This window comes from Haemaphysalis longicornis, unplaced genomic scaffold (genome assembly GCF_048455015.1).
Source record: "Haemaphysalis longicornis isolate Haplotype H1 unplaced genomic scaffold, Haemaphysalis longicornis Haplotype H1 scaffold_12, whole genome shotgun sequence".
In the NCBI taxonomy this organism is placed as follows: Eukaryota; Metazoa; Arthropoda; class Arachnida; order Ixodida; family Ixodidae; genus Haemaphysalis; species Haemaphysalis longicornis.
This window is the reverse complement of record NW_027526225.1, coordinates 86,097,437-86,122,224: the sequence shown is the minus strand read 5'-3', so window position 1 is coordinate 86,122,224 and position 24,788 is coordinate 86,097,437. Positions and strand designations below refer to the sequence as shown.

Below are 24,788 nucleotides of genomic sequence, written 5' to 3'. Positions count from 1 at the left end.
GCACCGGTTGCAAGCACTGCGAGAGATGCATTGTTGCTAATTTAGCACCTCGTAGCGTTCGTTGTCAGGGCAAGCACGGCTGACGCATTGCCTCCGAGATAACCCGCGTTTGTTAGACGAAGAGGTATTGTGAGCGTGAGGCTAGGAACCGTTTACGGAGTGGTCAGATCTTGGAGATCCTATGAATGCAATGTGTATCTTAGAAAGCGAAATCACTGTGACATAGAATGGTTTTGCACGCAGCATAGTATAGTTATTCGGCGATGCCTGCAATGTAATATTGAATTGTAGATTTCTGACATAGAACGAACGTATATCCTTGCTATAACGACGCACTGTCATCGCGATGATAGCAGGATGTCATAGAAAAATGCAGATATCATCGCAAGGAGCATCGAAATACGAATGTAAAGTTAAAACGTCACTATATAGTACGAACGGCAGTGATGACCGCTTAGCATTACGGATAGAACGATCGTCCACGAATGTTTCCACTTTACTTCGCCTATCAATACTTGGAGAAAACGAGTGGGCATTCATAGTTCAAAATTATTTTCGGGGAATTTTGCTTCCGCGAAATAATTGTTCAACTTCGTGACTCCTGGGCAGAGGCGAGTAGATCACACTACACACGTTTTGCGATTTTGTACACGGAATGACCTACGCAAAAATCAACAATGCACATTGCATTAGGTGTACTTGTGCTGCATCACAGGAGCAAAGGCTTCCAGCAATTCTCATGCCCGTTTCTTGTGTAGAAAGCAATTCTATGTAATCCGGAATTTGCCATGTTCGGGGAATGCCGAAGTACGCCTTTTGTAAACGTCGTAACTCAAATGGACACGTTTCGTGTAAGCGCGCGGGAGCAGCACCCCAAGCTGATATGGCTTGCGCATCCGTATTCACATCAGTATCCACATCCGTATCCACATCCGTATGGCATCCGTATACACATGGTGTGGATACGGATTTGTTTGAGGGAGGCGCCATACCACCGATTGGAGGCATTGTTTTGTGGGGCTCCGTAACGCACTTGGGGAAGCTCTAAGGCGTGTCATTTCCTTTGAACAACTACGCAGGCCGGCGATGACAAGTGGACGCACTTGGCATACCACAAGATACTGGGGCCTAACACGAGGCTGGATCCTGGAGATAGGTACGCACATCGCGGTCCTCTTATTAATGGTGTACATAATGCCGCTAAAACTGCACTTGGACGTCAAAAGCGCCCACCGGCATTACTTGTCTTTATATTGGGGTATTTGCCATGTTCGGGGAATGCCGAAGTACGCCTTTTGTAAACGTCGTAACTCGACGTCGTAACCACGAACCGTTACGGTATGACATAAGAGGCGGTTTGACACAAAATAGCAGGTTGTGCTTCCAGAGTCTCTTCTCTCGTCGAAGTAACGGGAAAGAGCACCTAATGTGGTTACAGGTGTTCAATACCCCTTCCTCCCACACCCATTGAAGTTGCAGCAGGGACGAGTGACCCACGGCGGACATGATTTCTTTTTGTAAGACGCCGCTCTCAGATTTCACTTATTGCGCGCGCAAAGTGTAGGTTACCTCTCAGTTAAGTCGACATGGCGCTAAAGGGACAAACAACCGTTTTTTGTCGACTGCATTTTTTTTATCCCAAATGTAAGGGACTCACTTAAAACACCTGAACCCGAAACGGCTTTTCTGACGGATCACTCGAATTCGTAATTTTAGATCTGTCAGCGATACGTGTCCCGCCAAAAGGAATTCTGGTAACCCAGAGAGTGAGCCGTGCTGCAACATATTTTAGATGCGACTGCATCTCATTCACTCGCCTTGTCCCTCCATACGGCGTTGTTGTCCGTCCACACCCCTCCCCCTACACTATAAAAAAAATAGCTAGCGGCGCCCGGTTTCGATCCCACGACCCTGTGGGCAGAACGCGAGGCACATGGTGCTCTTCCCACTGCACCACAAAACCGAGACACAATGAAATGCTACGAACGTGCCTTATATCCTTGACTCATTCAAACTACGTCAAGATGCTACTGATACAACGCATGATGGGGCAATGATTAATACCTGCAATAAAAGAAAAGAATCTCCAACTTACAGCAACAATGATGGAGTAAAGGTCGTTCCGACAGCGAAGCCCCAAGCATACCACTTGGAGAGACTGACCAAGATTGGCCAATAAAACATAATAATAATCATAAAACATAATAATCATACGCGTTCCCGACATGTTTCACGCGATTTCAGAATCAATCCAACGGAAACACCAAGTGAACCCCACGATGAGTCGCATCTACACAGGGTTCCCCTCGCGGGGAGGTGGGCGCAATTTTTTTTAACTGCACGCTCGGTGAAAAGATGTGTTTAAAAACTTCCCCCAGGCTAAGGCAACAATAATTGGCAACCTTTCCTATTCGTTGATGCGGATTTTGAATCACGCGCTGAAATTGACGGAGTTTTTTTGGACACGTCCGGTAGTGTCACTTTTATGGCACCACCTATCAGACTTCAGAAATTTTTTGTAAAAAATTAAATTTATTTCCGCCTGTTTATTTAGAAATCTCTTGTGGTCACCCCACAATAGAGGGTGTTTGACCTAACTTAAGCCAGAGTTTAAAAACAGGCCGATGCACTCTAAGACGACGCAACCAAATGCAAGTTTCTAATTTTTTTTAATGTAGTTTCTCCCGCTACTTCTGTATTTTGCTTAATTAGATAATGAGCCAATATTAATTAGTCAACTTCCGAACCAAGGAAGCTAGGAAAAAAGTCCCAATTAGAAAGTGGCAGAGCGATTTGCAAAACGTTGGAATAAACATTTTCTGTCTTTTTATCTCTTAACTAATCGTTTTTTTTTTTTTTTCAGCTTACTGAAGATGCCCGCGAAATACTAAAAAAACGCCACGTGGCATGCCCGTTTGCGCGTCGTGATTTCAGTGCTCCCAAACGATCCGCGTACAATCAATTATAGGTGCAGAGCAGCCTAATAAGTGACAGGGCAGACGACGAACCTGTTGCTTCCGGCAGCACAAGCGATAACCGCTGCGTCTGCTTATCGCCGCTAAGAATAGTCCCGAGAGAAGCACATCGCTGGCGGAAATGGCACAACGAACGCCTACGTTGCTGGCCGCCCCTATGGCTTTTTGCGCACGGATCGTTTGGGAGCACTGCAATCAAGATGCGCAAGCCGGCCTGTCACGTGATGTTTTGTTGTATTTCGAGGGCATTCTCAGTAAGCTGAAAAACACTAATACTTGATAGATAGAAGGACCGAAACTGTTTATTCGGACGTTTTGCAAACCGCTCCGCAACTTCCTAATTGGGATTTGTTGCGTAGCTTCGTTAATTGGGAAGTTGGCTAGTTAAAATTTGCCAGTTATCTAATTGATCAAAAATAAGAAAGCGTGCGACACTACTCACAAAAGTGAGCAACATGCGTTTGGTTGCGTCGTCTTCGATCGCAACGGCATATTTTTAAACTCTGGATAAAGTTAGCTGAAACACCCTGTATGATCCGCCGGCTTTCATATGACATAGAAGACATGCACTGCACAAAAATCTGTTGTCCGTCGCTTTGTAGTCAGTTGCATACGGGGATCATGTGATTTTCCTCGCCGCCATGTTTGTGTATCTTGCAAGTAACGATGCTATTGACCGGCAGCTAGGACGAAGTCAAAAGCACAGAGTCCGGCTAGCGTTTACGTTTGCCGGGGAGGAGAGGGTTGTTAGAGGGAAAAGGGCGCTTTGCCGGGGCGGCGAAAGACACATGCCTGAAAAGTTAAAAACGCCCTCGGCGTCTAGTTAGGGTGGATATAATAGGATATTCCACCTACCCTAGTCTAGTAGCGCCCAAGAAAGGAAATGCAAAACGAGGCATCCATGAAAGCAAGCGTCTTGTTCCTTCAAGTTCACATAAAGCGCAGAAGCCCAGCATGCGCTGCCTGCTGCGCGTTCCTTGTTCCTTCGGGTCATCGTCCTCGTTGCGTGGGTTATGGAAGCAGGTGGAATTCGCGCGGGAGGTTCAAACACAACTTACAAAAACATGCTGGGCAGCGGTGACGCGCCGGGAGGGAACGGCTGAGTAGCGCGCGCCGCCGTGCGTTCGCTGATCACGTGATCACTTCCTGAAATGCAGCAGTTTTGCGCCGTCACGGAGAAGACGGCAGTTCGCGCGGCGCACAACAAATTTCGCATGAAAGAGTATGGTTATCATCAGCGCTTCTTTTCCCGGATTCACGCGTTCTAACGAATATTCCACAAAATGTAAAGGGGGGGGGGGGGAATCGCACACATTCTGTCGTTGTGACAGCGAGTAATTTCTATCTCAATTTACCCTCCACGCAGTCAGGTGGCAGAGCGCTGTGAACTTGGCAAGCGCAAGGCGTTCGCCTTCCTGTCACGTCCTCTGGCCACCAACGAGCTCCTCCAGGTCAAGGTCGAGGGCTGGGAGGAGGCGCTGCCCGGGTCGCTGTCCTTCGGCATGACGACCTGCGACCCCTCGTCGCTCTCTGGGAAGACGGGGGAGCTGCCCGACAACCTGGACAACCTGCTGGACCGCGAGGAGTACTGGGTCTTCCAGAAGGCTCTGAACTGCGCGCTCAACGACCAGCTCGTCTTCGTCACCAGAGATGATGGTGCGTGGAGTGCATTTCCTCTAGCTCGTATGAAAGGCAGCGTTTTAATTACCGGGGTAACCTCTAGACAAACAGGCGGAAATAAATTTATTTTTGCACTGAAATTGCTGAAGTCTAGAAGGTGGCGTCATGTTGTGTCTAAACGTTACACTACCATACGTGTCCAAACAATTCCGTCGATGTCAAAGCGTGATTCAAAAACCGCATGGAGGAATAACAAAGGATGCACATTATTGCTGTTTTAGCCGGGGACAAGTTTTTATATACAGTGAAACCCCGATAATACGACTTTCAAGGGAGCGCGAGAAAGCGTCGTAGGAGCGGGGTGTCGTACGACCGGGCTGCGGATAAATGCCGCCCTAGTAGATGGTCTCACGCGACAGGTGGGTTAAGAGCTTTTTTTTACTGTGAAACTGCCAAGGCCAAGCGAAACAAACGACGGTACACGGCGGCGATAAAAAAGCGGCATTGCCGTACAGGGTGGAGACGCCCTTTGAACGGTTCCGTGTCGTCCGTATTGGTCAAAGTGTTCAACACATAGCTGTTTTCGTTTCTCAGAAGACCCAGCAACGCGAAATAGATCAGATGATTCGAACCTCATGCGTAAACCGCATTGCGGCGAACATTATAGCGCGGTCTTGCCACAGCGACGGGCTGCGGCTGCCAGCAAGCGTGCCAACGTGTACGTGTCTCCACCCTTGCGGCGGATGTGCGTGAATTGAGGCACGCTATCGAAGAAAAGAGGGGAGTGACAACGCGGCTTTGAAAGAGACTAATAAGAAGAGAGCAAAGATATAGGGAGAAAGAGCGTCGGAAAGGAAGAAACTTGGATCGGGCGGGCGGGGAAAATGGCTGTTCGATCATTGCCTCTCGGCTGCGTCGTACGTGTTTTCGCGTTCATCGGCACCTCGACGAGAACTTCAAATTCACGGCACGCCAGCCACCTGAACATTAACTTCTCGCGGTTCGCACGTTGCCGTACTGCTTCTGCGTGGGGCCGTCGCAAGTTAACTCCCGCTCATGAGTACCTTCCTGCTTGCTTGAGTCTGTTCTGCAAGTGGTCTGACCCGCCGGCAGACCTTTGCATATTAAGCAGCATCAAACGGGAGTTAAGAATAAAGAAGGTCGGGACGATGTGGCGAAGTGATGTAAAATATGGGGAAAATGTCGGTTTATCTACGCCAGGGTCTGTCGTATGAAGCGGACCGCGTGCACCCTAGCGTCATATAATCGGGGTTTTTAATGCATTGTTTCTATGGGGAGTTTGCCGGCACCGCGGTGATCCGCCGTAAAAAGCGGGTCGTAGTAAGGCCGGGAGATGTATCAGCGAGGTTTCACTTACCTCTTTTCATGTAACGGGCAGCTAAAAGTACATTGCCACACGGCTCACTGTCATGTTGGCCAGCACTCCTTTTGGCAGGCTACTTATGGCTGGTACTTCTGAGAATTCTGATTTCAAAAGTTCTGGGGTGCTATCAGCAAAACCGCTTTGGGTTAAGGAGTATTAAGTGATTCCCTGTCATTTGAGATAAAGAAAATATACTCGACAAAACTCGGTTGTCTGTCCCTTTAAGACGAAAGAACGCATGTTTCATTCTACGGGTACAGAAAATCACGAGGTACAGGAAGTCGTATGGTGCGGTAAATAGGAGCGCCACCTGGGAAAAGAGGACAGCAGTTCCATAGGACGGAAGGATAGTAGTCTGCTGCCGCCAGTGCAGTACGAGCCACTTTGAGAGGTAAAGAGAAAAAAAAAAACGACTTCCCCAGGGGGCTGTTCAATTGGCAACGGCCACCCGCCGCAGAGCTCAACAGCATGCTCAGCAGCGGATCAAGAGGAAATCAAACTAGGCGTTTGCCTTCCCGTTCCTGGAAACTTCTTAGCATCCCTCTAGTCCTTTCCACACCACTACCACCAAAGAAATGTCGATGGTCTCCCTGCGCTCCTCCTTCTCGCTCTCTTATTACACTATACATAGCTTGCACTGACGTCACTGTAGCTGCCATCTTGGAGCACCGCTTGCACGGTGGAAGGCCGTGAACTTATCTCCTCCTCCAGGGCCGTAGCCAGAAATTTTTTTCGGAGGGGGTTTTGGGAAGGGGGTAGGTTTGCCGAAAGCAACTGTAAGTATTGCTTACACGCTGCCTGGAAAAGATTTCGGGAGGGGTTCGAACCCCCAGACCCCCCCCTTTGGCTACGGCCCTGTCCTCCTCCGATCTAGAGTAGCACTGGGAAAGCGGAGAGCAGTACTCCAGAAAGGGCTGTGGGGACGTCACATGCAAGCAATGTATAGCACGACACGCACAGGTCCTTCGGAGCGAAGGACGTCGTGCTAGATATAGGAGAGAATGGGGTGGAGGCGTGCCCGGTGCAGCCGCAGCCGGGAGTCGAACTTGCGTCCTTGTTCAACAGAAATGACGGTACATACTGCAGAGCACAAGTGTGCACTTCAGGGATAGTCATTGCTGTGGGCGTGCTTAGTGAGTACATGGGGAGGGGGCGGGTTGTTCGCATTACGCTTGTTTTACGCACTGAAGGGTTCTTCCCGTGCCTCCGTGCTTTCAGGACAAGTCGAGTACTCGTGCAACGGTGGACCTTTCAGCACCATCCTGCACGTAGACGGCGCGGAAAACTTCTTCGCGTTTTTCGACATTGCTGGCCGCGTGACGCGGCTGCGACTTGTTGGTACGCGTACCTCCTACATACCTCTGCAGTCGCATAGCTTTTCCTTCCCACTTCTTGGCAGGGTTGTAGCCTTATGTGTCTCGTCAGGGACGGAAAGTGAACGCAAAAACTGGCCGTCGTCGGCGTCAACGCCAATGGTCACGTGACCGCAGCGTTGCCCACTGCGCGGTGGTGCTTTAGGGGCCCTGTTTGTCGTCGCTCCTCGATCGGGTCACGGTATCCAGCCGTTGCAGTCACGCGCGGCGCCACGCGCCAAAACAGCGGCTTCGAAAAGATCACCGTTTCTTCTTGTTCTGGGTCGAAACTGGGCCCCTCGCGTTACGCAGCCGCTGTCAATTCCATTGCGCCACACAAGCACACGATACTCACATGGAAAGTGGTTGGGATGATCTTTGCACTGCGCCTTTGCCACGGAGGCTGCCGTTGCTAGGAGTACACAACAGTATAAAATAAATAAAAATTTTGAATTGACGTAATGATTATCCCAAATTAATAAAAACTCCGTCCAGTTTCTTTTGATAGGCCTTTTCAGGGGCTGCGGCGCCCTCTCTTGACTACTTTTGGTATCAATGCCAGCCTGATACTGAAACTAGTCAAGAGAGGACGTCACAGCCCCTGAGGCGAATCACTGCTCCGCGCTTGAGAGCTTTTACTTAGGGTGCGTTCCAATTTCCCCTTTAGACGGCTTCGTTGCCGTCTTCGCGGACAGCCCGCCATGTTAAGCACCGTTCCAATTCGAACGAAGCAGTCCTTCGAGGAGACGGCATCAAAGTCAGCAACGATGCAGGCTACCTTCCTGTCTAAGCGAATAAGTGACACCAGCGCCACCTTGTTGCGTATTAATGTTGAAACAAAGGCACTTGTTCTTTCGTTGAAATATCTAGTATAATTTACTAGCGGTGAAGATGACTTTTTTTAATTTTTAAATGACGTATTGTTTTTAATAACAACGGCAATATTAGTTACGAGACCTGCGGCTTGCATTTTTCAACATGTCTGCTACGAGGCTGTCGTCTGCGCTGGTGTTGCGTTTGGGACCGCGGCGCCGTTCCAATTTTATTCCTTTAGACGTCTAGTTAGACTCCTTCGTAGGCCGTCTACCAAGCTGTCCGCGAATTGGAAAGTTGCCTTAGAGTGGAACTGCTTTAATTTTTTAAGAAGTTCTGCGTGCATGACTCCATCGAGAATTCAGCGCTATCTTCCAGCTCCGAGAAGTTGATAAGGACATGGGGTATGATAACGGGTGGTAGGGTGTATACATCCTTTCGGCCTCTCATCAACGTGACGAGCGGATACCCCGCCCTTGTTCTCGTGGGGAAAACCATGCAATTGGATGACGAAAATTATGCGCCCACTCTTCGAGAGACGCGGTGACGTCATTTTACTCTAGCACTCAGGGTGCAGGGTTTGCCTAGTGGTAAGACAGTCGGCTCCCGTGCTGTGACCGGGGTTGGATACCCAGACAATGTATTTTTTTTTCTTTTGAACAGCGGCCATTTTGCTACTACTCGTATTGACGCCGACGACGGCGACGGCCAGTTTCACTTTCCACGTTTGAGAGGCATCTAAGGCTTTCGCCTTCATGAAAATGGCAGTTCGACGAGGCAGCAAAAGGCACGGACGTGCAAAGAGTAACTCGCACTCTAACGTTCAGTTTGAACTGCATGTAGAGACTGTAATGTATAAAGCACGTAATAAAACATACCGTACCTTATGTTCTGAGACACTTTTGGAGCCTACAAGAAAAACTGTTAGAGGTGGATTCATCCGCCGCAGAGTTGGAGTGCTTTCTGAAAGAGCTCCACCGATTATACCATTACATGTCCACTAACAAGCCACTTTTTACTCCTCTCCATTTTTTCTTAGCGAATCCGGACGATGGCGCTTTGCTTCATTCGTCTTTTTCCCAAGTAGCACCAAAACATTAGAAGAACGTATTTTTTTTGTTTGGTGCTAACGTTAGAGCAATGTTCTTAATGTCATTTTTTTTTAATGTTTAACTAATGTTATCAAAAACGTTACAGTAATGTTTTGTCAAACATTATTTAAACGTCCACAAAACATTTTTACAACATATTATTAATGTTAGTGTTACATTTCCCTAACGTTGCAGCGAACAAGCTAATAACGTTCAAAAAACGTTTAAAAACAATGTAAAACGTTACATCACATTTCGCCAAACGTTATGCGAACAGTAAGAAAGCATTTCTACAACACATAAATACTTTTGGAGTTACGTTTACCTAACGTTGCAGAAGCACCCTACAAAAACATTTTAACTAAAAAACGTTACAGTAACGTTTCGTCAAACATTATTGGAACTGTGAGGAAGCATTTCGACAACATAGTAATTATGTTGGATTTACATTTACTTAACGTTGCAGAAAACACGCTTGAAACAATCTTTTAACGTTGCAAAACCTTTTCAGAATGTGGACCAGGAACGTTACAATGACGTTTTGCCAAACGTGTGGAATGTGTATCATGGAGCATTGTTTCTGTTATCCACGTTTGCCGGTTACGATATATTTTAAAGCATTTTCAAAATAAAGAAAAGTGAAATTTCAAATAAAATTTTATTTTATTTTTGCATGGTTACAACATTTTTTTTATTTACACTCCATTGCTGCTGCTGTGCAGAAGAGGAGGCTCCATCCAGGGGCTGGCTGCGTCTGTGTGGAAAAAGCAAACAATTCCTACTTCAGTACCCTGCGGCAGTAGGCGGTTTTTGCGCGAAAAAGTAGTCGCCACCTAAGGATTTGTTTAGTTAACGAGCGCATACACACGCACATGCACACACGCACGCACTAAAAGGAGAGTAACTGAACAAGCAGCTACGCAGCAACTCATGCTAACCATATGACCAGAAGAAAGCAAGGGCACAAAATTTTGGGTCACCTGACTCCCAACTTGAATCTCCCGAGTCAGTAACCTATACAGGTTAGTGACTGTTCGTCAAAGTCGCTCGCTAGCGGAGTGTTATGTCTTCTGCATGGTTCATGTATTTTTATTAGGCAGAGATTAGGATGAAAATTATTTAAATATAAATGCACTATTAAATTTTGAGAATATTAGTTTATTGCTTACCTTGTGGGTTCCTGTAAGCCCAGTATTCGCAAAGTGGATCCAGTCACCAATGATGTGGCCCGCTATCGACTGTGACCTGCGTCACACCAGCAGCAGCTGGAAAGCATAGGGCGCGACTTGTTATGGGCTGCATAGCAGTTCATAAATTGAACTACTAAAAAAAAAATCAAAATACGCTCTCAGAAATTTTCTACACTCACCAAATACTACTCGGGAATGGATACTAACCTCTCGGACCTTTTTCTTCTTTTCTTCCTGTCCAACTGTATATAGATGACCGCTACCTCAATCGAAACAACCCATCTGAAAATTCGCTTGGTTGTAGAAGCGACGTTTGCTCCTCCAGTCCGGCAGATCTTTCACCTAAAAAAGAACACAAAGTGCTACAGAGGTATTACAGATGGTTCACACAAAAGAACACACCCATTAAACACGAATGTGTATAATGGTCCAAGTTTACTTACGTAATAAAGGGAACCAAAGTGGGAACTCATAAACGCACAACTTCGATCCTAGTCTTTCTCAGCACTGAAAAGAGTTGTCTGACTGGTTTAATACATGCTTGGAACAGGCTAGGGGAAGAAAGGAGGAATAATTTGAGCATTTTACAACAACCCGGGCATTCTTCTTTTTTTTTGCACGAATGCAGGAATGTTCCGTTTTTCAGTCAAAGCCATGCGTATCATTGCAGCCACTAAATTTGTTAGTGTTCACTTTAACCATGGTTTTTGTTTTTTCACGCTCGGCGTTGTTACCTCGTCATATGAAACGCACCCTGTTATTCATCACTGCTGAGCATTTACAGGATTTTTCAAAAGTTGGGAAGAGCGCCTGGAACCACGGCTGTAAAAGCCTTTGATTCAAGCTGTTCGAAACCGCACCACCGATGAACAGTACTAGAACTAGCCTTTTTGCTCGAAGCATGTCGGTTTTATTTCGGCGAACGACGGCTGTGCATGATCAATGCGGGCCCAATGAAAGCGTGTTGGTTCCAAACTTCTGATAAAGTACGCGCAGTAGGCAAAATTCTGTATCCAGAGTGACCTCTTTTGGACGGAACGGCTTCCTTTAGAGGGAGTGGGTGATCGCTAGCATGACCAAGTACCTCCAACACCTCTTAACCCCAATTCCCCCCTTCGGATCTTTATCGGCTTAGTTTAAAGTGGCACCTGCCCTGGTCATTCCAGCTCCTGTTGTGCTGTGCGTTATCGATTGAATTCGCTTTTCCATTTTGATTCGCTAAACCCGCTAGCCATTTACACAATTGAGCAATATTTACTTACCAGTTTCTATGGTCTCGGGATTGGCACTCATCGTCGATGAACTCCGCGGCTTTCCCGGTTTGAGGGTATCTTGAAAACCATAGCCTGCAATGAAAGTGACTTCGACTCTTTACCAGCTGCTATTTACCAGCCTTTTGGGGTGCATTTCTCACAACTCAAGAACGCGCTATGCTGCTTAATGCATTTCAAAAATGTAAGTCGCAAACGAACGCATGTACTCGAACAGCGCACTTTTTCCCACCCTCTGTGACACCTTCAGCCCTCAAAGATCCCCTTTCTAACAAAGTTGGCTATATAGTCACGCAGGTTGTCTGGTTGCTTACTCGCCAGCGAAGAAAGCTACGACAAAAGGCTCAGGTTTGCAGCTTTTAACAATATATCCCAGAAGTCTGACGAACTTTTTGCGATAGGTACACCGTCATACCGTCTAAGTTAACCAGCGGCAAAATAGGCTACCAAGGGGTGCATTCTGACCTCCTGTTCGTTTGCATTTTGTATCGACTACATTCCGAAGTAGCTGCACTGGCTGCACCCCCCCCCCCCTCTTTTTTTTTCACGTTAAGGAACCCCGGCGTTCTCAACATAATTATCGCATCGCCAGGCAATTAGGGGCAAACGTAATGCTTTTTTTTTTTTTCAAAATTTCGCACAGCGAACTAACGTGACACGCACATTATTTTGTTTCACGTGCCCAAGCCGCTACCTCACTTGCCCGGCTGAAGTGAAGATCATTCGAGTGTGGGCGAGGTTAGTTATCCGAATTCACTTTGCTTTGCACAAAGCGCGCAAAAATCGTTTCCATGCAACGAACAAAAATCGTTTCCATGCAACGTACCCGTAACATCGATTCTTCCATCAATACTGCCTACTATATAGTTCACCAAACATATAAGGCCCGTTCACACTTGCGACGATGAGACGCGATTTCGGAAGCTTTTGCCGTCCGGCGATCCGTTTTGTCGTTCGGTCTCGGCCAATTTGTCGCCGCGACAGAAATCGCGTTGCTCGTCGCAAGTGTGCACGGGCCTATAAGCAAGAAAATACTCACGAGTTGCTCCTGCACACGTTCCTTGTATGTCGCTTACATTGCCCAAACGCCGCCTCTGGCGCTTCGTTTTGAATATCCAGCGATAAACGGGTCTCGGTTGGACAGACCACGGAGAATGATATAACACCATCGAACAGGCTACGACTGAACAAGCATGCGCTTGCGCATATACTTACGTCTACAACTGCAGTGTTCCAGGTAAACGATCCGGTGTAACGACTGGAGCTGGGTGCGCACGGGGTCCACTCGGCAGTGGCGAGAAAAGACCCCTTGAGCCCTTGCCCTTTTTTCTTTCCCTCTCATATGGGGCGAGAAGGCAGTGGATCTCCAAGCAACTTTCCGCAGCCGCTGTCTGCGGCTGAAACCTGTCTGAATGAACAAAAAGCCGTGGGGGGATGCTACACAAAGGAACGTCGCACAATGCGACGGGACACTTCTCCACCCGCCCTTGGGAACAGCGCCGCGAAGTTCGCCTTTTACATCGCAAAGTGAAGACAGCCTTACCTGCTCGTCTCAACGAACAGAATGAAGAGGACTCGCGAACAAGATTGACTTTGAACGAGACTGAGCGTGATGCCCGGATCAAGGAACGCTTCATAACGAAACATGAAATACGAGTGGTGTAGGGAGAAAATTTGTAAAAAAACACCACTGGCATTTTTTTTTTGTAAACTAGAACTTAAACGTTTTGATTCACTAGTCAGAAATATCATGCTTCGATGAAAAAAGAATTGTGGGCAACTTAACCAGTCCGGCTGGTGCGTACGGAATAACTGCGTGGTCACATAACTACAAAAAAGGTTTTTTTTTTTCGTACGTGTATGCTTTAAACAAGCGAGTTACCCCTGCAGCCTTGAGCACTATTAGCGAACACGATTACGTAATTTCTCGCCTGATCGCCGATAACGCATGCCTTCGCCAGGAATGCCTTCGCACATGGAGTCCATCTCACCCCCCCCCCCCCCCCCTTCTTCTTCCCCCGTTAAACGGCTCCGAAAATTACATAGTCTCACGACTAGAAATAATAGGATATCATTTCACAGTAAATCACGGAATATTACGCAAATTACGGGATATTACGGCTAGAAACTGCTCTTTCTAATGTTTTCTAAAATGTTTTCTGAGTGAATCTAGAGCAATCTCTCCCCTGCCCAAAGAACCACAACTTAATAGGAAATAAGCCGCAACGAGTAAAATAAATCTGCTTTATAATAGGTGTTGCTTGAAGTGTGTTAAAGAAAAACCAAACAATGGACACAAATCGTAAGATAAACTTTTGAAACGCGGCATTAATATAATAAAAAAATTCAGTAAGTGCAGTAAATAGTCATTCACGACATATGATTTACCAAAATCAAAATACAACAATACGTTCAAAGCAAATAAGGAATACAAGAACCACACCGAAGTAGGTGGCTAGTACCAACAAATATATTTTACATGACCTGCTTGAGACAGCTAGCGCACCGCTGGCGTTGTCTTATTACCGCTGTTTCCAGAAAACTGCACGTGCACTGCTTGCGTACTCAAACGCTTCGTCGTCGTTTTCTACCGTCGTTGTCTTCTTCCATCGTGGCACGTTAGGAGCACACTACGAGTAACCATATATGTTCTTCAAAATGTTTTCGCATCGAAATGCCTTTGAACCGAGAAGTCCGTGCATCGGAAAGCCCGTGCGCCGAAACGTGTTTCACCGAAATGTCCCAGACCCCGTCATATCAGTAACAGGGAGACACTGTGATCGGATGATTCGTTTCAAATAGAGCCACTATTTAGTGGCTCTAGTTTCAAATTAGCTCGATGGCATAGGCGCCAACAAAGTGGGCGATGAAAGGCTCGATCTTTCCTCTTGCCTCCCCCTCCCATTTTTCGAGGGCTTCGTGTCCTTACGCCGCACACGATGATGGGAAAAATATGGGTACGCAGCTTTTCAACAACAAACGCAACTCAAGGTGTTAAACGAAGTTCGCGTAATTGGAGGCTAAATATTGCGCTTCGGCTGATTATAAGGACTCGAATACTTCCTAATCGTCTTGCCCTTGCCTGTGAGAAGAATTCGGGCTTTGAGTTAGCACAATGTCTGCAAGGCACAAAATGGGAAAAAAGGAGTCATTTCAATTACACTTGAACCAGGATGTAACTTCCATGTGACGAATTCCTGGATTTAACAAAGTTTTCAAATCCCCATTGCCAGCCTCATTGAAAACGATGCGTTTTCGACCTGACGTCTATATAACGAAGGCATGGCAACAGTTACACCTTCATGTAACGAAGTCGATACGCTGATGAGCCATCGTTTTTTGCACTTTTTCTGAAAAATTGGCTGGAGATATGCACTAATTTAGCGAACATTGCCCGCGCTGCAAACTACCGTGTGTGTTTCCAATGTGAGTGTGGTGTCGCTTAGGTGCTAGGCCCAACTGTCGGTGAGTATATTCGCGCGTCTCCACTGATTTCTGAGGTGTAGGTTCGTTGGTGATGAGTTCTGCTACTAGAAAACGAAAAGATTTGTCTTTTCAAGACAAGCTCGCAATTTCAGGTGCCGTCTCCGCAGGCAAGTAGGATCAACGTTGTCGTTCGGTACAGCATCCCAGCTAGCACCTTCTCAAAAAGTTTGAGTGCACAATTAAATAGCATCAAGTTCGCGAAAAGGCGCCTTTTCAGCACACGTTTGCTCCTTGAAACTGGTTGAAGCAGCGAAGAGTGTCAAAAGGCAAAATTGATAGTTACGTTACGCTTGCGAATACAGGGGTATAAGTGACCTTGATTCTTTGGACTGCCGTGTACTGAAAAACTTCGTGGAAAAGCAGAAGCCGCAAATAGAGCATTTTTTCACTCCGAAATAAATTCTTGAAGGGAGAGTTCACTATCCCTGATGTCAAGTATTCTGATTTAGTTTCTGCTTCATTTACGGGTGCCTTAAATCGAAACTTGCATATAATGAAAACCTGCATGTAACGAAAATTTTGAATTTTTATCAACTTCTTTACATACAGGTTTAACTGTACGCGTAACTCTATACTTCGACGTGGTGCGTGCTTTTACACGGCGGATAAACCTAGGCTTGCATCAAAATTGACGAATTGATTACGTCTGCAGCAAAGAGAAGTTTTCAAAGTTTCAATTTCGTCGCCTAAATATTTTTATGAAGTTTCATCAAAGGTAATACAGTTGTCAAACATTATAGCTTTTGCAGTGAATTAACAACACCGCAGCAGCAGCCATCAAAATATTTAGGCAGCAATCGTGCCGGCAGCGCAGCGCTATGGGGAGGAATTAGAGCGACAGCGGAGTGCAGTTTATATACGTAGATGTTAAAAGTTGAAATCCACTCTAGAAATAGTTATGCGGCTACAAAGGAAGGCTGTACAGCTTGGTTAGATACTTCGCAAGGGTCCCGGTGCTTGATTTCACCTTGGGTCCACCGCCCATCGACATCATAAAATCGATTTCCCGACTAAACTTATAACCAGGAGGCTAGCCGTTTGTAGCGCGAGCGTGAGCGTAGGGTATCATCGATTGTGAGCACTTACGCGCTCGTATAGGCTCAAGGCAGGAGCATGGATATATGGTTAGCAACCGCCACCAAAATGTTACAGAGAGGAAGACGTGAAACGAAGATGTATTTACAAGGCGTATTTACACCCGCCTTGGTGGCTCAGTAGCTAAGGCGTTGTGCTGCTGGGCACGAGGACGCTGGTTCGATTCCCGGCCGCTGCGGCCGCTTTTCCGATGGAGGCGAAAAGCAAAAACGCCCGTGCGTAAGAGATTTAGGCGCACGTTACAGATCCCCAGGTGGTCAAAATTAATCCGGAGCCCTCCACTACGGCGCGCCTCATCGCCTGCGTTGCATCGGTGCGTTAAACCCTACAACCCATGAACCAACAAGGCGTATTTACATAACAGAAGGCTCCGCGCAGACCAAGAACGCCAGAGCTTCGGCTTCTTCCTTTTCAATACATGTACACCTCAGAGTCGATCTGAGCGCGCCCAGCGTCTTGTTTTGGCTACAATTTACCACACGTGCGAGCAGGCTAGGCACTGGCGTTCGTGTCTTCTTGCTCTGTGGCTGATGCACCATAACAATGCTGTTGTACTTTATATGGCTAATGCGAAACAAAATAACGCGAAACTGCGGTGTCGCAGTCTCGCGTTGCATGCGCAGGGCAACTCTGGCTTTCACTGTAGGCGTGAGTTCGTTACAGATCTACCAAATCATCCAATGGGTGTTAATTCGATCGCCGCATTGATAAGAAGCAGCTCTCGCATTTTTGTTTTATGCTTCAATGGCGCAGAATTTGCGGTGCAAACGTGACAGGAATGTAAAAATTACACATAACACTGTCAATTCCTATTCATTTTTTTCTATTCCTATTCATTCCTAGTCATTCATTCATTATTTCATTCATTAATTCATTCATCCTAGTCATTCATTCCTAATCATTCCTAGTCAATTCCTAAAATAAATTTAACTTCATGATGCTTACTGAAAATAGTTAAAACTTTCGTGTATATTTGAAGTAACCTGCATTTGACTTGCAAATCGTTGTTTCCCGGCAACAAGTGTATTTCTCGATGACGCAAAACACCTTCTGCTGCTCTGTGCTGTCGCTCTTTCTTGCGCTCGGTGCAGATGACAGAAAAGAAAAATTCCAGGCAGCCTCACGCCGGAATACAAGACACAAGAACAGGCTTTTGACGCACTTCCCCTGCAGGTCTTGAGAGGGGGAGCAAGCCCCCACCCGCCGCGCGCACCCGCATGATACACGCCTTGCAAAACGAGGGGAGCGGCGGTGGGCAACAATAGGACTGGTCATAAATGGGACCGGTTGTTGACGGAGCTATTCCTGTGAGGGAACAAAAGGCAACTGAGGGGAAAGTCGCCTTGCCTGAGAAATGTTTCGCGCACACTCGCAGCGGCCAAAACCACAACTGATGACACGATTGGCGCTGTAATTTATCCTCCTCAACACGTTGGCCTGCCCATGTCCTGGGCTGGGCTGGGCTCATAACACAAAATAAACACGCACGCATACACACTTACCAACATTTGTCTCAGCACATCTCCGGCGGCGTCAAAATGCAGTCAAGCACTAAAATATAATGTGGCTGCGATTTTTAAAAGCATTGGCGTAGCCAGGATTTTATATCGGGGGGGGGGGGGGGGGGGGGGGGGGGGGGGGGTGTTTGTTAGCCTCCCTTTCCGCCCCCACCCGTAAAGCTGACCCCCTAAACTGCCTTTCTGTCTCTTCGTCAAGATGCCTGCTAAGAACAGAAAGTTGGTTTCATTCGCCTAGATCGTCCTTTTTCTTTATTTCAAGCCTAATTCGAGATAGGTGATTGTGCATACTCTTTCAACCAATTTAACAATGTAACAAGCGGGGACCTTATTTCAGGTCATAACATATGTTACGCCAGGGCTCGCGAGTTGAAGAAGTGGAAGGGGACGGGGTTCGAACACAAGAAGCGCGGCACATTTACGCATTCGGAACAATTTCAAACAGCTGCCTATCCCTGCACATTGACTAGAGCTTTGATCTTTCTAATGTCAGGGGCCCAAACAGACATCTGTCCTCCTTAATTGTCTCTCCAGTCATCGACTAAGACTTGTGATACTTTATCGAACCTAGTTTCCATGGCGCAACGCATGCTTTAGGAGCTGTGACGGGAGGTAACAGAGGTTGCGTGAAGGCTGTGGAAAAGATTAAAACGAAAAGCTGAGAGAGGCACGCGTCGATCGCGGAAAAGAAGATAAAAAGGTGGCCTCTTAGGTGTGCCGATCCTTGGTACAAAAAATATATACGTGACTGATTGAACGAGCATGCGGCTTCCACCGGATTGTCTGCTTAAGACTGGTTATTTTACTATTAGGAACTGTTGGCCCGAGCCGCCAGAGCTGCTCAAACGAGCTGGAAGTTGGCCGCGGAAGACACGCCAAAGATAGCAGAATCGGTGGCGACACGCCGACGGCACGAGATGCAAAGTTCTATATATGTGAAATAAGGAAATAACCCGAAATATCCTCCCCCCACCCCTTTTAATATGTCAAAATGGTGAAGAGGGAGCCAGAAGAACCGACCGGTACGTGCTGGAGCCTGGAAGCGTTATCTGGCGCGTGCGATTCACGTTCGCGCGAATCACCCGTCCTAGATGACCCCCCCCCCACTTCCCTCACGAGAAATTTCGGGGGGAGGACTTGTTTTGACCCCCTGTACTCCTGAAGACTTTGGTAAAAGCCAGTTGTATTGTGCAATTAGTTTGAACATAACATCACCCTGCCGTTGTAACTTAAATGTTATGCTTATGTTCAGATTTATTATGTTACCTGACAGTATTACCTCGAGCATTTTAATAACGTTAAATTTCTAAAGTTACTTCAACGTTATGCCTTGAACATTGTAATAATGTTGCAATAAAGATGTTACCTATAACGTTGCTTTGCGGTTACTTCTTAACATTATAATAATGTTTACATTTGTACATCCCATTAATGTTCTGCCGTGAACATGCCCTGAACGTTATTATAATGTTTCAATTTGTACATTACTTTATTGTTGAGTCCTGAGCATTTTAATAACGTTAACATTTCTAACATTGGTTATAAGTTGTTTCCTGAACATGTCCTGAACGTTATTATAATGTTTGTATATTTACATTACTTTAATGTTGAGTACGAGCATTGTAATAACATTAGTATTTCTAACATTGGTTTTAAGTTGTTTCCTAAACGTTAAATAAATGTTGGGAACAAAACGTTAATATACATGTTTGTTTTCAACGTAAAAAGAACGTTTCTAACATAACATCAACATTGAATGTTTTTTGTAAACGTTACATAAACATTGCCTCGTAACATTTAACGTTATTTAAACTTTCGCAACTTCCAGATAACGTTATTCTAATGTTCTGTGCTACTTGGGTTAAAGTTGTGAACACTCTTATGAACTTAGCCTCACCGGATAGCTTGTTAGAAAATACACATTTAATTGTTTGGCGATACGCTCGACGTTTTTAAATATACTGAAAGTGCTTGTATTTCGACCATAGTTGAATACTTTTCGGGTTTGTCTAGAAAGCAAGAATCTGGAGATACCCGTCGACATTTCAGGTACCAAGATGGACCAAGACAAGAGCAGCGATGCAGCGTCTGGCGAGAAAGCGGCGAAGAAAGCAAAGACGGGAATTTGACTCTGCATTGGGTAAGACTGCTCGGTCGCGCATTTTAACGTTGATTTGCCGCCGTTTTTCTTCTGAATCAAATTTGAATGTGCAGTCTTTGCCAAAATTTTCAAGGCCACGCGAGAGGTTTGTGGGCCACGAATAATCCAAAGTGTAAGCCTAACGTTTAACTGTTGACAAAATATATTATGGCAGTAAGACAGAAAGGTGTTTTCTCCAGCTTTCCGCACTTAAACATTTGAGCCTCGCGCGACAGAGAAGGTGGTACTTTGAAATTTCTGCAGCCTAAGTACTTCCGCCATGGCCGAGAAAAGTTGTGACAAAGGCTGTACATAAAAAATTCTTATGTACGCTCATTTAATGCGAATGCTCGTACTAAAATCACACCAACTTACCAAACATATTATAACTTAAAAAAAACTTTCACATACATAGTGCGGTCGACTCACAGGTGTTTTATCAAACTGGACCCATTCCTTTTCTGTATTCCACGGCCTCCGTAAACCTACGCCACGCCAGTGGTGCCTAACCGTGAGTGGGCAGAGGATCTCTTCTGGGCTCACAATAGGGATACGAAGACGCACAAAGAAGTAAAGGAAGCACTCGTAACAAAATCGCTTTATTCAAATTCTCGTTTTGTTCGGACTTTTTCGTGGTACCAACTGCTATGCAAGAAAAGCAAGTCCGCTTTTAACGAACCACCGCTTACAACGAAGCAAAGTTCTTGTCCCAAGTATTTTGTTACAACGAAGGCTTACTGTAGGTCGATGCGCGTTGTATTGTGAAATAATTTGCCCTCGGAGCGAAAGCTGCACGTCCCACTCTTCAGTGCTTACGTTTTGTAAGTCTTTCTTCCGCCACCACAGCAGTGTGGTGCAAGAAGCGAATTTTGAAGCAAGTGCACTGCGAAAGACAATCAACTACGCTTACCATGTGCCAAAGCCACAGTTTCTGCTTTGTCATCAAAGTTTTGCATAAAGGAGAAAAAAAGGGAGGGGGAGGGTTTGGCAAATTACTTTTGGGGGCTTCGAATATTTCTCGCGGTCTACTAGACGTGTTCTGACGCCCGCTTCAGGGACGGAGCACTAACACAAACCAGACCATCAGCGAAGCGGGGTCTACTAAAACAAAATAATTGGGCTTCGCTGTTTTGAATGAGATAATTCTCTATGGGGTATTGGGGTTGACTACAAAAAAAAAACACTTACTCCATAGAACCGCAATTCATATTCGGCACTGAACACTGGTACAATTTACCCGCCGCGGTGGCTCAGTGGCTAAGGCGTTGCGCTGCTGAGCACGAGGTCGCGGGTTCGATTCCCGGCCGCGGCGGCCGCTTTTCTGATGGAGGCGAAAAGCAAAAACGCCCGTGTGTACGAGATTTCGGCGCACGATAAAGATCCCCAGGTGGTCAAAATTAATCCGGAGCCCTCCACTACGGCGCGCCTCATCGCCTGCGTTGCGTCGGCGCGTTAAACCCCAGAATCAATCAATCAATCAATCAACTGGTACAATTTGAATCAGTCGTCTCACCCACTCTTATTACGTTAGAGTCAGTCGTCTTACCCGTTCGGCCCCGAACGTTGCTTTTGTTACTAGTTTCCGGAAAGGAACTCGTGAGATGCTCACAGAAAAAAAAAAAAAACACAGCCTCCGCGGGTGTCGAACTACCGACCTTCAAAAGCTAAGTCGGAAGCGTTAACCACTAGGCTATTCCCGCTTTTGATTCTTTTCTTTTCAACATTTATTTACATAGAGATTGGCACGCTCGGGGCGGTGACCGACAATGGTACGCATACATGATGCTGTCGCCACAGGAACTCCAACCACCTTTAGGCGAGCCTTCACTGTCGCAAGGTACGCAACCCAGCGGAACTACGGCGGCAACAAGGAAGGAACAAGCAGGAACATATGACCATAGGAGACACTATAACATCAGAGTACATGAACAGAGAATTCTGGGATAGTAACATGTTCCCATGCGAGTGAAAACTCTGGACAAGGATATACAACGCCTGTTCAGCGGGGAAAAGCGTAGTTACAACGTACTAGTCCGGCAACGTCGCAGCCGTTGCCAGCGATGCACCTTTTTCTTTAAAGCACCGCAGTGTTTGATGTCCCTTTGCAGGGAGTCGCGTAGCTCCGTGTTGGAATCTGCTTCCCCCGTAACGCTCACTGTACATTCAGCCTTTGCCCTAAAGTGCCGCCAGGTAGCCTTGGGGTTCCTGGCGCACTGAACTGCGTCCACTCGAGCCCTCCACAGCGAGTGGAGCACCAGGACAAGCACACAGTCCCGAAGCACCATGTTCTTTTTGAGGGCGCACTCAGGCGCCGGAGGCCTGACCCCGAAAGGTCCCATCGCTCGGTGGACGCAGTCTGCAGCTCGTCCCAGAAGACGGCTGCAGTGTTACAATCTGTGAGGACGAGAACCCGTGCCGCCATGGAGGAAGAATCTCTTACCCTCCAAATGTGCCTCTGACGGCAGTACGCCCGTGTGGAGGCGGAAGAAAAAATCCTTTGAAACGATGGGCACAGGGAGTCTTCTTACCCGTTTCAAGATATTGTCAGGTGTTGGGGGTTGTCGGTAGAGAGGGGGCGGCAGTACCTTCTCCAAAAGGTCCTAGTAGTTTCCAGGGCTTTGTTTTAGGTAATCCCAAGATAAATGCTACTCGAGCAGGGCTAAGGCTATCGCGACTTCCTTCTAGAACCTCGTTCCGCGCGTGTCAAAGAAGACAGATGTTGTCGTGGCAAGCCACGGGGCCAAATGTCTGGTACCCAGGCACTGTGTGGCTACCACTAGGAACGGGTCGCGTAAACCCAGAAAGTAAAAGGATTACTGGACAGTCAGTTTGAGCTCCGCGTTGACGAGCCCGAACCAACGCTTTTCTAGGCTCCAGAGCAGGTTTGAGCGGCGCATGGGTTCGAATGTGGAACGCCAGAGGAATGCCGCTCAGGATCGGAGCAGCTTATTCAGGGTATCTGCGTCGATGGGCCCCTTACAGCACTGCAGGGTATGTAATCGCATTTCATACATGGGCCCTCATGAATAAAGCGGTGTGCCGGTTTCATCATGGTTGCAGCTTTCTTTCCGCCGCTGACGGCTTGGGTTTTCACCGATTTGTGAATGCGGCGCTTTGCTTGAGGTTCACACCCATATAGTACCTTGACATATCCTGTTCCCAAGCCATTCCAATTAGGCAACTTGGTTTGGCGGCCCATTCACCCAGCCAGGCTCCCCTCGACTTAAGTAAGTTTAGCTTTGCTCCTGAAAAGCGGCTAAAGTGGTTTGCTAGGTTAATTATTTCGCCCCCTCGTGATCCTTGTGTGCAAATGAAGGCCGCTTCGTCCGCGTAGGAGAGAACACGGAGTTCCTCGCCTCCCATCTTGAGGCCATTGATGACCTCGGATGCAAGGGCCATACGGCACAGTGGCTCAAGATAAAGTGGGAATGAGATGGGTGATATATAAGGCAGCCTTGGCCCACCGACCTGCGGACGTCTATGGTTTTCCCACAGCACTATTTATTAGTATGCAAGTATAAATGTCCTCGTAACAAGTTTTGATCCACTCGATCATTGTGTCACCGATGCCGCACCGTTGGAGGAGATCTAGTAGAAAATTGTGGTCCACGTGATCAAAATCCTTCACAGGTTACCCCATAAAAGGGGGCGGCTCGGCCACACTGGTGCGGTTTTACTGTAGCAACCAGCCACTTTTCTATGTGGGTTCAGTCAATGAGTCAGTACCCGAGAGTCAAACGGCGTACTCACTGGGCTTTGACTGTGGAGAGGAATCACGTCACCTTCTAGACACAGAACACGTCATGGGATACACGTTGCACCTGCAGGCGCCAAGTTTAAGTGTGCGTGCTCCGTTCGTTCGTTCTGCTTCTTCGATTTTCTTCTTCTTCGCCATTACAGTAACAAAATTGGAGTAAAGGTCGTTGCGGGTGCGAAGAATAAGCAAATCGACTTCAATCGTGGACTTAAACCGTCGGGATGATTGTGAAGCTTGCGTACAGCTCCTCTACCTACGAGTCTTGCACGTTAGTGAGACCTTCCTTCATTTTTTTAGGCGTTTTTTCGGTTAAAGGCGTCTTTCGCGGGTGGAAGTGAGCTGAGTGAGTTACCAAACTATAGTTATTACAAGCTGAACACGGTTGTATTCTGCCTTCATGGCCGCTTTCAGAAGGCCAGTTTCCTGGCGTCAGCTTATCCAAATATCTAAAAACCGGATTCCCCCGCCGTGGGATTTTTACGCAGGCTCATCTGTACTGCAAGAGCATCTGGTTGTTCTCCCAAGCTGGTGCACATCAGGAGCTTGTGCTTGCTGAAATCGCCTGATGACCCGATGCTGCCTTATCAACGCCGGAGCGCCCTTTAGACCTGAAGGCCGTAGAAAATGTGATTTCTCCAATCGAATACAAAATTTCACATATTCCTTCATCACAGTCCCACGCAGTGCGATGCTACACTTTCGTTCTCGCGCGTTTTTTGCAGCACCTTGCTGATATTATTACAAGAAAACAACACCGCAAAGGGCATTAGGCGTTGTGCCGCCGTACAAGTTATCACACTACTAATATTTGTATTATTTTCTATTTATTGTTTTATGAACAACAAAGGCCTTGGCGAATAATGCGAACTGAGTGAATGGGCAAGATTGTACTGTCATAGCCCTACATTGTACATTGTGCACCACAAGTACACACTACTCGGGAACAAGTTAACAGCGGCAAAAGCTCATGTGCGGTATTACTCCGCCTTAGCGACGTGCCCGGATGACAACGGGCGCGCGCGCCTTGAAAGGAAATTGCTATGAATGCCTGATATCGTGTGCCTTTTCTCACGAAGCACGTTTTACGTCGCCGCAGT

General features: G+C 46.9%; 1 protein-coding gene and 1 long non-coding RNA gene across 5 annotated transcripts in view; one reads left to right on the top strand and one right to left on the bottom strand.

Annotated features, from left to right (window-relative positions):
* LOC144162917 (protein neuralized-like) overlaps positions 1-24,308 on the top strand; it is a 35,083-nt gene extending 10,775 nt beyond the window's left edge. The window contains exons 7-11 of one of the 2 annotated variants that reach the window (XM_077693642.1): positions 1,080-1,156; positions 4,342-4,631; positions 7,198-7,317; positions 19,844-19,934; positions 24,177-24,308. In XM_077693642.1, the coding sequence (XP_077549768.1) occupies positions 1,080-1,156; positions 4,342-4,631; positions 7,198-7,317; positions 19,844-19,923 (567 nt within the window). In that variant the 3' untranslated portion in view covers positions 19,924-19,934; positions 24,177-24,308. The remainder of the gene's footprint in view (positions 1-1,079; positions 1,157-4,341; positions 4,632-7,197; positions 7,318-19,843; positions 19,935-24,176) is intronic. The other variant, XM_077693643.1, reaches the window with a different exon arrangement.
* On the bottom strand, positions 10,422-13,176 carry LOC144162053 (uncharacterized). 3 transcript variants are annotated; one of them, XR_013320591.1, is made up of 5 exons: positions 12,912-13,176; positions 11,688-11,771; positions 10,869-10,932; positions 10,633-10,767; positions 10,422-10,500 (listed from the first exon to the last, which is right to left on the bottom strand). It is a non-coding gene; the product is annotated as an uncharacterized LOC144162053 (long non-coding RNA). The 3 variants fall into 3 exon arrangements; XR_013320589.1 differs by lacking the exon at positions 10,869-10,932; XR_013320590.1 differs by lacking the exon at positions 12,912-13,176 and having other exon boundaries at positions 11,688-12,155.
* Positions 24,309-24,788: the final 480 nt, after the last annotated feature.